Genomic DNA, 11,506 nt, shown 5'->3' on the forward strand with positions numbered 1-11,506 from the left:
TGTCCTTGGAGCTTCATTAGTCCTTTTAGTCTCTCCTGTTGCTGAGGGAACAACGCTGTAGCAAATGAGAGAAAAGTGCAGGCAAAATCTCATTGCCAATTTTTTAAAAAGGGGGCGGAAACACGCAGTTGTCAACAGTGACGCAAGCAAATCCTCCGCCCCCTCCTGCGCTTGTGGTTCAGAATGTGAACTTCTGGAAGCGTGACAAAATGTGAAGAGTCTAAACAAATGGAGAACATGCGTCCTGATTGCAGGGTCGCCTATAACGGAATCGTGGTGCGAAATGAGCGTGATAAGTGAGTGTGTAGAAGGTCATCATATCCTAAGGTAAGGTGTGCCAAGGTCATCATTTCCTAAGCTAATGATTTCCAAATGGTAGGTGTGATCTAAGGGTTTGTATACCTTTAAAAGTTATCCTGAAAGGACAGATTCACCTGAGGCAGTTTTTTCTTATCACAGTGTTGCAGCAACAGGAGATGCATCAGCTGGTAGAATGTCACTTTTTGTCCAGCTTTTTAAGTCCCAGGAACTCTCTAATTCTGGCAGCCCTAATGAAAGGCAATTGGGGGGGGGGGCGGTATCACAGGAGCTCCCAAGGTAGGTCCCTATTGCACAACAGTGGTGAGAGACTTATCCGGGTCAGAAGGCAAGATTCCTCTGTTGTGTCCCATAATAAAATCGTCATTGTCCTTTGGGAGCCACTGGTGTGAGATGCCACTTTATCACTAATCAAATAATTTCAAGTCAGGGTTTTGAAAGTCCAATGGAATAGGCCTGATTTGGGTGGCAAAACATACTGATCAAAATTGCATGGGGGTCATTTTCCAAAGTTATACACTCAGGTTTCTTCTTATTGAGTGGAGAGACTTACTTCAGACAAATACATGATAAGGGTACCATGTCTCTTTGCCCACTCTTCAGAATTCCAGATTAGAAGCATGCCACAATCATCAGCCAGCGGCACCATTCTATAGTACTCCCGATTCAGTCACTGTATTGTCATAAGGCTGGTAGAAATCTTTCAGGCTCCCCAGTTGCATCTGAATTCCAATGCTAGCTGCAGCCAAGGTGCTCTGGGGAGTGTGAATCAATATAGTGGTCTTCCGGCTGCAGAGACTCCCATTGGATAATTGCCTCTTGAGATTGGACTGGAGGCTCCCACAGCAAGAAAAATAGCGTAGGATATCATGAAGCAGATGTCCACTGAAGAACATGTAAATCCAGGGATTGCAGCAGCTGCTGAGGCTACCCAGCAACATGGTGATGGTAAAACTCACGTTGCTGGACTCTAAAAAGAAAGAGGCAAAGAGAGGCAGTTAACTTTTTCAGGTGCATATCAATAGATGGAGGGGGGATGTCACACCTGTCTGGTGCTGTAGGCAGGTGTAGATGGACTGGTGAGCTTGGCCTGTTGGCTTCCAGGCACATGGATATCTACAGTTGTGTGAAACAGTGATTATATATGTAGCTTTCATTATTTTCCTACACAAAAATGTTTTCTATTTAGGAAATACATTATACAGGAGGCAACTGAGGACAAGTATGTTCAACTTTACAAGATATATTATATAAAGGGAGTCTATCACTGAAATTTTGCTTTTTTAATTCTTACCTGTCAACTCTACTAACCAGGAAGTTGTTACGTTTCAATCTGGTCCTCATTCTTTTGGCCCATTTCCTCTCCATCCTTTCCTCCACCAAGCTCTGCAGTTTTCTGAGCAACACCTGCTGATTACTGCAGGAAGGAGAGGGAGTGGATGACTAGGGGGAAAGCACAGCAACGTTCCGTGTTGCAACCTGGCAACCTCTTGCTTAATTCTCTACCAGAATTGATTCAGTAAAACCAGTTTATTTGCAGCACCTACATCTTTGAATCGTCCTGTATCCATGAAGTATTCTGTATGACTCCATTCCACTGAACAAGGAGCTTTGGTTTGCTGGAGGGATGCTTCTTCCTTCAGAGGACAGTTCTTCAGTAAATGGAAAGGAATTGCGGGATCTCACCCACTGAAAATATGTTTTTCTCCAGAAGTACAGTGTTGTTTTATTAGTGTTTTTTAACAGACTAAACCTCATACAATGAATTGTTAAAGATGTATTTAATCAGGTAATAGTTTACTACAAAGTCTACATATGTTAGTGAGCACAAGGTCTGGAAATGGTATAGGGAAGGGAGCACAAAATAAAAACAGTGTCACACCCGACTTACATCATTCTTTGGTGTTCTGCTTTGATTGTTTGTAATGAATGAGTCAGTATCCTCTACAAACAGAAATGCTAATGAAAGCAGGGGGGGATTTCTGTAGTCTTCTTTCTCATATTTTATAATCCTGTTCCATTAGTGAATTCAAGCCATGAAGCTCACATGAGTTGCTTCTGCACAGAGGTTTGGCATCTAAATCAGAGCGGATTTTCTTTTTTTTGAGCCTCTGCATGATGTTGTCCCCTAATCATCCTCTTTCCAGGTTTTCCCCTGCTTTGCTATGATCTTTCTCAAATCATGTTTGACACAATCTTTTTGGAAAGATCACAGTTAAAGCATGTTTACATAGTGTATGCACATTTTGGCACCATTTTACCTGCCTCAGCCCCTCCAACCCCCATTTTACCCTGTGCCATTGGGGGGCTTTTTTGAGCATTTTTCAGCTCTCTCTCTTTTTTTTTTGCACCTTCAACTTCTGCCACTATAGAACAATGGTCTAAATAAAGGTAAGCCCTTTATAACTCTGCAGCAAAGGTGTTAGGCACTCACTTTAAAAAAAAAAGCTGGGAATTCAGAGGAGCTAACAGACCACGGCAATAGATCTTTATAACTTTAGCAATTTAGCTGTTTTTATGAAAGCCTCCCCAAAACCCTCCCAGAAGTGAGGGGAATGGTGGTTCCAGGGAACAGAGGTGAGGAAAGTAAGGGGGTAAGTGCTATAAGGATGCCTTGTTGCAGTTAGGAAATGCCTTTGCATTTGCAGTGACGACGACAGCTACATGAAGTGTGTGGAAGCAGCCTTTGTGAGCTTGGGCCAGTCACCATCTCCTGGTCTAAACTACCCCACCAGGTTCTTGTGAAGATCAAATGAGGAGGGAAGAACCATGTATGCCACTCTGATCTCCTTGAACGAATGGCAAGATAAAATATGATGGAAATATAAATAAAAGTTAGTGTGAGCTTTGCTATTAGCCTCAACAGGAGCAAGGCTATACCCAGGAGCGATATTGCAGGAGGATTAAGCAGGCAAGTACCAACTGATATTTAAGAGATGTGATTTTTAATTTTACACTTAGCTGGAATCAATTTCAATAGAATTTAAGTGTACCTCTCTTTATGTGAATTCTGCACAGCAAATTAGTTTGATTGGGTAAGGGTGCTTTGCAGTGAAATAGCTATTAACCATGCTCTTCAATATTAAAATAGAAAGGACTTAATGGGATTTCAACTAATTCAATCCAAAGTGAGGACAAGGATGCCTGAGTGGTGCATGTCTGTTGAGGACCAAAGTCTGCAGGGGATGCATGTTCTTTAATGGGGTCACCTGGCTGCTTTTAAGACAGCCTTGATGTTTTCACCACTTGCCCAGTATTGCATTAACTCAGTGTTAATGTTTATTTATTTCATTTATATCATGCCTGTCTTCTCAAAGTGGCTTACATCATTCTCCTCTCCTCCATTTATCCTCACAACAACCCTGTGAGGTAGGATAGGCAGAGAGTGTGTGGCTGGCCATTAAGCTTCCTTTAAGACATTAGTTTTTCAAAGTGCATTCCAGAGAGTCTTGATGTTTTTTGGAAATTTAGCAAGAGTTCCTCATTGGAAAAAACAGAACTGGTAGACAATACAGTTATCACCCTCCAGGTCTGGCCTAGAATTCTCCTGGAATTCCAACTGATCTCCAAAATACAGACATCAGTTCACCTGGAGGAAATGACAGGTTCCAAGATCATATGGCATCATAGCCCTGCTGATCTTCCTCCCCTCCCAAAATTCCATCCTACCCTGATACTGCCCCCAAACCTCCAGAAATTTCCCAGGTGGGAGCTGGCAATCCAAGGGGCCAATAGGCTTACCATTCTCCTGGCTGGGGTGGGGGATCCCCTGTTGCTGACCAGGGTCAAATCCACATTACTCATTCTAAGTCGCATGTTCCCCGCATTCCCCACGCAATCCCGAGTGCCGGTCACATTACCTCATTAAACAGACGCATTTCATTCGCATTTCTCCCGAATATGTGGTCACAGGTTTTCAACGGGAGTTTCACAGTGGCTGTGAACGGGCCAATGCGCAATTTATGCGGTTTTTTTAAAAAACCACCCCCCTTCCTGTCTCTCCGGCCGTTCCGAGAGTTCCTATTGGCTGATTCAACTTGCAAGTGCTCCGTAGTCTGCAAAAGACTGTTTTTGACTTCATAGCATTGGATTTATTGATTATGCTGTTTCTGAATCAAATCTGGTAATTTGAAAAATCATTTTGGGGTGAATCCACCCTCAGAACGGACTCGCGAAACTTCCTTTTTAACTGTTTTTTATTTTTTTTATTTTATATTACTGTAATATCGAAATTATGAAATATCGAAATAATGACACTCCAAGGAAGTGAAACTTCAGTAAAATTCAGGCACTGAACTGTCCTGCATAGGAAATGCCCACGAAAGCTTCCCAAATGCTTCCAAATTTCCAAAAAAGAAACGGGAGAGAGCCATCAGTGCTGTCAGTGGGGGAAAGAGAGGCAACATTATCTTCAATGATGTTTCTTTATAAGGAAAGATCGAAATAACGGAAAAGTGCGCTCAAAAAAATAAAAAAAATGGGCGGGAAAAAAGGTCCCGCCCAAAAAAGCGGTTTTCGAGCGGTCGTGTGACCGGAGGGACGCGCGAGAAAGACGGATTGGAAGCAGGAATGTGAACGAAGAGGAAAAAATCGCGGATTGGAGGCAAACGGAAGATATCCGATAAACATGCGGGTAATGGGTGAATGTGGATTCGACCCAGGTATGTTCTTCTGTTTGGGGGGAACTCTGTGGTTTAACCATAGTTTTCCCAAATGCTAGAGTGTCTCTGGCATCCTTTAGCAATATGCTGACATCATTTCCAGGTGCATGGGGAGTGACATCAGCATGTCAGGACTCTGATGATGCCCCCCTTCTCACCATTTTTTCTCCTCAATAGCCAGCACAGCCCATCCACAACCTGGTTAGTCCCCATCGCCACCCTGCGCCGGTAGCTGAGGGGACCTGGCAACCCTGGGAGGCAAGGTTCACTGTAAAACAGCTTGTCTACTCACTATCAATCCTTCCTGCAATGTATAGGTGCAAACAGGAATTGGGTACATTCTAGGACTAGGCTATGTTCTCATTCACATGGGTCAACAATGAGTTCCCACTGGCCTGGATAGAGTTTTGCATTAGAGGTGGAATAGCCATTATAGCCAGCAGGGAATTTCCTGGTTGGCTGATAGCCTGCTCTCCCTTGGGCATGTCCAGCCCAGGGTAGAAGGGCCACGCACAGACTGGAGAGGGCAACTCCTGGCCTGAGGAAGGCAGCTCGCAGCTCAACTATCAGAGCTGAGGGAGGCACCCAGCCCAGCTGAGCTGTGAAAGGTATGGGGCTGGCTCTGCCTCCCTTCTTCCTTTGTGGGGATTGGGGCAAGTGTTGTCAGCCTGCTGCTGGCAACCAGTGGGCATTTGCGGGGCAAGGACACAGGGAGTGCCATTGGCACGACAGTGTTATATCACTTCTGGGGAAAACCTAGAAGTGACATTATACCATTCTAGAAATTGGCAGAAACTCTATGGTTTTACCAGAGTTTCTGCTGATTTCTAGAGTAGTGTGAATTTACCCCAGAACTGACATAATCCCATCATGCTAATGGCAATTTCAAAATTTATTTTTCTCCTTCCAAACGCTGGAACAGTGGCAAGCAACAGGAGCTGGGGTTCAGAGATCTCTTGCCTCCAGCAGGTAACTGACAAATCTAGGTTGGAATTGCATGAACCAGGGGATAGGGCACTTGTCCATGGCCAGTTATTTCTCTAGAATCTCAGGTTTCAGGGTCTAACCCAGCATTCTAGTCACTGGATTCTGCTGCCTATCACACCTGTGCTATTGGCTTGTCGCTCTGATTGGGCTACAACTTTAATCCTTCTTGTTAGGAACATTTTCAGTGTGCTGAAACTTTTAAAGACAATTATCATTGCTCTCTAAAACCACTTCCTATTTTCAGATCACAAATTTATGCAAAAAATCTGGACAACAAATCTAAGAATAACTTGATTCACAGTGCTATTAAGAATTCAAAAGGGAGAAACTCACAATCTGAGAACATCTTGTCCTATAATTATATCATATTAGTTCAAATATCACTATGGACATAATGAATGTTATTTTAGCAACAATTTTCCTGTAGCTATAATGTGACTTACTATTTTATTTCAATGCTATAACCTAGGCATGGTTGGATCTTGCAACCATATTCAAAGAATGTGCATTTCTAAGACAATTAGCTGTTGGTTGAAAAACACTTCCCAAAGAACTTATTCTCATTTCCATTCTTCCTGGATGCAAGCTAGATGGAGATACAGATCAAGCACAATGCAATCACTTCTGCAATACAATGCATGTTGTGGATGTGTGCTTGTAAGAGAGATTAGACTTGACACTGCTATGTGCTGTGATGGTATGAGAGATGCAAGTATGTGCTGAAAGGGTTTTTTTTTCTTGGCCAATGTGAATGAGTGGGTGACAGTTTGCTCTCTGGTAGATTGTGTGTGCAAGGGAGAAACTGGTTAGTGATTGTGTGTGAGAGACAGAAGGTCACGGAAAAGTGCATCTATGCATTTCTGTTCTGTACAACATGTCTTTTTAATTGTGTGCATGTAGGAGTTTGTTCTCTTTGCTGGGGTGGATATGAGAGGAAAAACTATACTAGTCCATTCAGAAGACTTGCTAATGAACTGCTCTGGTCACAAACAGTTATATGGGAAACAGGATGCCCTTCTTCAACTGGCACACTACCCTTCACACTTAGTCACTCACCATCATTTGGTGCATTCTTGTCCCACACTGACCACATCTGCACACCGAAGAAGGGTGCCCAGCAGGCCACGTAAGCCAGGACTATGACAAAGGTCATCTTCACTGTGCGGATCTTTGCACGTGAGATGGTGCGCACGCTGCTTACCCGGGAACCAGAATGGCCCCCTGCTCCCTTCTGAGATGTGGCTGCATGGGAAATAGCGGCAGCACAGGGACCACAACTCTGAGTCTTTCCTCGAAGGTTCTTGCAGATCTTGTGGCAGATGAGGCTGTAGCAAATGGTCAGAATGGCCACAGGCAGTACAAAAACACATAAGGTGATCCACGTGATGTAAGCCTTGGCTCCCCAAGAGTATTTGAAATCTGCCCAGCAATCCAGCACCCCAGAGCCTTGGCGTACCTCCTGCATTGAAAAGATGAAGATCTGTGGCAAGCTGAGCAAGCAGCTGAGCAACCAAGTCATCCCAATCATCAGGTAAGCCTGGCAGCTGGACTGCTGTAGGGTACGCAGCGGGTGACACACAGCCATGTATCGATCCAGAGTCATGGCGATAAGCATGTAGGTGGAGGCAAACATGCTCAGCACCTGCAGATATTTGACAGCCCTGCAAAGAGGGTCAGGGCCCTGGAAACGATAAGTCACCTCCCAAATCATTTGGGGAAGTACCTGGAACAGTGCAACCCCAAGGTCAGTCAAGCCAAGATGCAGGATGAAAAGGTGCATGCGGCTCATCTTCTTCCTCAGCCGGTACATAGCCAGCAACACACCCAGGTTTCCCACCATGGTCACCACCAAGATAGCAGCCAAGACTCCAATCTCAGCCTTCGCAAGCTCTTCATCCCGGGTGTGGAGGACAGTCTGGTTGGAGTCTCCATCCTTGGTGTTCTCGAGCAGAGAGCCAAGCACCAGGCTGCTGTGGTAGGTGCTATTCATCTCCATTGAGTAGGATTCAAAGAAGTTTGGTGTTTTCCTCCAAGCAGGTACTGCAGTATGAAACAGGGGCTCACAGAGGCTCCAGATGGCTGAGAAGCATCTCCCCTCTCTCAAAATTGTTTCAAATTAATTTGTCAGAATCATAGCACCTTTCTCAATGGATCTACAAACTCTGGGTTGTTTCTCCACTGTTCAGCTGCTCTGTCTTTAATTCTTCATCTGCTTAAAATTTGGCCCTATTATTTCTCTCTATAAATCAGATTCAGATAACACTGTAGTCATTTTAAATCCTGTTTTCAATCTGTCTGATAAAGTGCAGCTCTTTTTTAGTCCATATTCATTAAATAGAATATTTCTTGGTCAGTTTCATCTCTCCTCTGTACCCTTCATAACATCCTTCTTCCTTTAGGGATAAGCTACCCACCTCTTGAAATGATAAAAAGTTCTCTTTCCCCTCCACACCCTGCCCAATTGTTGGCTGCTTACCCTCTCAGCATGAGCTCAAAATCCGTCCGTCTCTTCTGATCACCCCCAATTCTAATTTTTAAAGCTTCTTGTAAACGTACCACATAAACTACTCCTACAAATGCAGCAGCTAGGCACAGATTTGATCTAAAAGGTAAATGGAAACAAAATTTTAAAAAATCTTTCCAAAATCCATTCAGCTGGATCTCTTTTTGGTACCAAGGGTAGTTGCCAAATCAGAATGCAACTGACTCCCCAGGCTGTGTGGACTGTGTCTGCTGGGGTCTGGGTTTTATAGACTGGGAGCTCTTCCCTCTGGTTGGCTCCTGCTGTCTTGTAACTCCACAGTCTCTGCTGTTGCTGAGCTGGAGTCTAAAAGACTCCTGCTTATACAGAAGCACATAAACAGGTGGGTGTCCCTTTATTTCTTGAGCAAAGTAATATATGAATAAAACTAAAAGCAAACTTTGCATTTCTTTTCCCAGCTGAATATCTGTGTCTCTTTGTATTGAGGTAGGTTTTGAAAGCTTTACTAGTTTTGCTGTAAATGTTAGTATATTTTGTAAGAGAATTATCAATCATCCTCTTTCTAAGACACCTTTTAAATTTTCTGCCTTAGCCTTTAATGAGCTCATATTCTTTTCCACTTCTGTCTCCGTTTTCAGACTGGATCCTGATTATTAACAGAATAGAAAACTCTAATATTTTATTTAGCAAATCAATCACTCAGTTTAGACTCCATCTGTTTATTCTAGTGAGACCTTATCATCCCCTTATTCTTATATAAAGGATATTCTTATCTATAAAGGATCCTTCTGTCTGTCTGTCCGTCCATCTGTCTGTCCACAGAAAATGAAGTTAAGAGTCTCAAAGGGGGTTATTCCCTGATGCTATTTGCAAGGGAAGCTAAGGGTGCCTGTGGCAGGCATAAGTCATATGAAAACAGCTGGTGCGAAGTTTCGGACTTGGGTGTCATCAATATGCCGATGACACCCAACTGTATCTGATGATGGACAGCCGGCCTGACTCTGCCCCAGATGCCTCGGAGCATGCCTTTGAAGCTGTGACTGGATGATTGAAGCAGAGTCAGTTGAAATTAAATCCCACAAAGATGGAGGTCCTGCATATGGGTCTGGGGGCTATGGGCATGAGACTCCAGCTCCCCACTCTTGATGCAGCACCACTTATGGCATTTTCAAGAGTTAGGAGGCTAGGGGTGATCCTGGATGCCTCCCTGACTATGGAGGCAGAGGTTGCAGTGGTTGCTCGGTCTTCATTTTTCTATCTAAGACAGGCCTGGCAGCTTGTCCCCTACCTGTCAACCCATGACTTAACTGCAGTGATCCGAGCAATGCAGCTGTGTGAGTAATTGCAAGGGTCCCGATTAGGGAACATATAACACCTATACTACGCCAGCTGCATTGGTTGCCGTTTGAGTTCCGGGTCCAGTTCAAGGTTTTGGTGTTGACCTCTAAAGCACTATGTGGACTGGTCCCAGCATATCTGCAGGACTGCCTCTTCCCATATGTACCCCAGAGGATGCTTCGTTCAAGAAATAAACAATGGTTGGTGGTCCCTGGCCCAAAGGAGGCCCGCCTGGCCTCGACCAGAGCCAGGGCCTTTTCAGTCCTGGCACCGACCTGGTGGAACTCTGTCTGGGGAAACCAGGGCCCGGCGGGATTTGTTATCTTTCCGCCGGGCCTGTAAGACAGAGATGTTCCACCAGGCATATGGTGGAGGCTAGGTTGGGCCCCCACTGGCCACATTAAAGATTTGTCCGCCACCCTATATATGATCCTATATATGATCTAGGCCCTGAAATGTAGTATTTTATTGTTGCCATCTGAACAGAAGCTTCACTGAATTTATTGTATAAAGTTGTTTTAATGTTATTTGTATAATGTTTTATCTGTTTTTAACGGTTATTTATGTCAATTGAAATGTACTCTGCCCTGAGCCTGCCTGGCAGGGAGGGCGGACTAAAAAATCTAATATAATAAATAAATAATATAATAATAAAAAACTCGGCCCCTCAAAAGTAGTCACCTGTTTTAGGATGGCTGTGGGAGTGAACATCCTAGCCCACATAATCACCATAAACCCTCACCCTCCTGTTTTTTGTATTGGATGTCATTGCTGTTTCCTGAAAGCACAGCTCATCAGAAAATAAAGTTAGGCATTTGAAAATCAGCCACTGGGTTCAGGATGATGATAGGAAAAGCACTGAAGGAATGGAATCGAGCGATCCTTGCCCAGGTTATGTGCAGAAGCCCACAGATGCTATTTGCAGTAGAAGCTATGCTTGCCTGCAGCAGGCATAACTCATCTGAAAATAAACTAGAATCCTAAATTTGGAGGTTACGGTGTTGAACATGAAGGGATCTGGAGCATCCTGGCCCACAAAATCTCCAAAATCCTCCACTCCTCTGCTTTTTCCTTTGGAAACTCTGGTTGTCTGTATTAGGCATAACGTGTCCAAAACTAAAAGTAGGAGCTTTAAAATTGTCCTCTAGCTTCAGGATGATGTGGGAGATGCTGTGCCCAAAACAAAGGGAATTGGAACATCTTGGACCAGCTTTCCAGAACTCCCCACCTCCACTGTTTGCACTGGAAGTTTATGGTTGACTGTGGGCATAAATCACCCCAAAATAAAATTAGGGGCCTCCAAACTGACTGCTGGCTTTTGGATGATCGTGGGAGCTGCAGTGCTAAACATGAAAGGAATTGGAACATCCTGGCCCACACCGGTTCCAAAGGCCCCCATTCACCCCCTTACATTTCTGCATTGGAAGCGGTGGCTATCTGTGGCATGTACGACTCATCAGAAAACAAAAATAGGGGTTCAAAATAGGCAACCAGCTTCATGATGATAGTGGGACTTGCTGTGACAAAAATGAAAGGAATCGTATCATTTTGGTGCATGTTATCTCAGAAACAAACCTCTGGCATTTGTAATGGAAGCAAAGGTTTACTATGAGAAGCTAGAACAGAAAATATCCCCTTCCTGACTAAACACAGGGAGGTTAACAGCTTCCCTAACCTATCCGAACCTGTGTAGAGTAGCTGTTGTAATGTCAGACTAAGA

The 11,506-nt window shown here is 44.1% G+C and overlaps 1 protein-coding gene across 1 annotated transcript; it reads right to left on the minus strand.

The window, feature by feature from the left end:
• Window positions 1-968: 968 nt before the first annotated feature.
• On the minus strand, window positions 969-7,962 carry AVPR1B (arginine vasopressin receptor 1B). Its single transcript, XM_054981490.1, has 2 exons — window positions 7,023-7,962; window positions 969-1,288 (listed from the first exon to the last, which is right to left on the minus strand). The coding sequence occupies exons 1-2, from the start codon at window positions 7,960-7,962 to the stop codon at window positions 969-971; spliced, it is 1,260 nt and encodes a 419-aa protein (XP_054837465.1).
• Between the last annotated feature and the right edge of the window lie 3,544 nt (window positions 7,963-11,506).

The sequence above is a fragment of the Eublepharis macularius genome, chromosome 5 (assembly GCF_028583425.1).
Source record: "Eublepharis macularius isolate TG4126 chromosome 5, MPM_Emac_v1.0, whole genome shotgun sequence".
Taxonomy (NCBI): Eukaryota; Metazoa; Chordata; class Lepidosauria; order Squamata; family Eublepharidae; genus Eublepharis; species Eublepharis macularius.

Excerpts from the sequence above, each read along its gene's own strand:
- AVPR1B (XM_054981490.1), bottom strand. The coding sequence starts at position 7,962 with ATGGAGATGAATAGCACCTACCACAGCAGCCTGGTGCTTGGCTCTCTG. Across the intron at positions 1,289-7,022 it reads CAAGAATGCACCAAATGATG|AGTCCAGCAACGTGAGTTTT; the intron begins GTGAGTGACTAA and ends CTTTCTTTTTAG.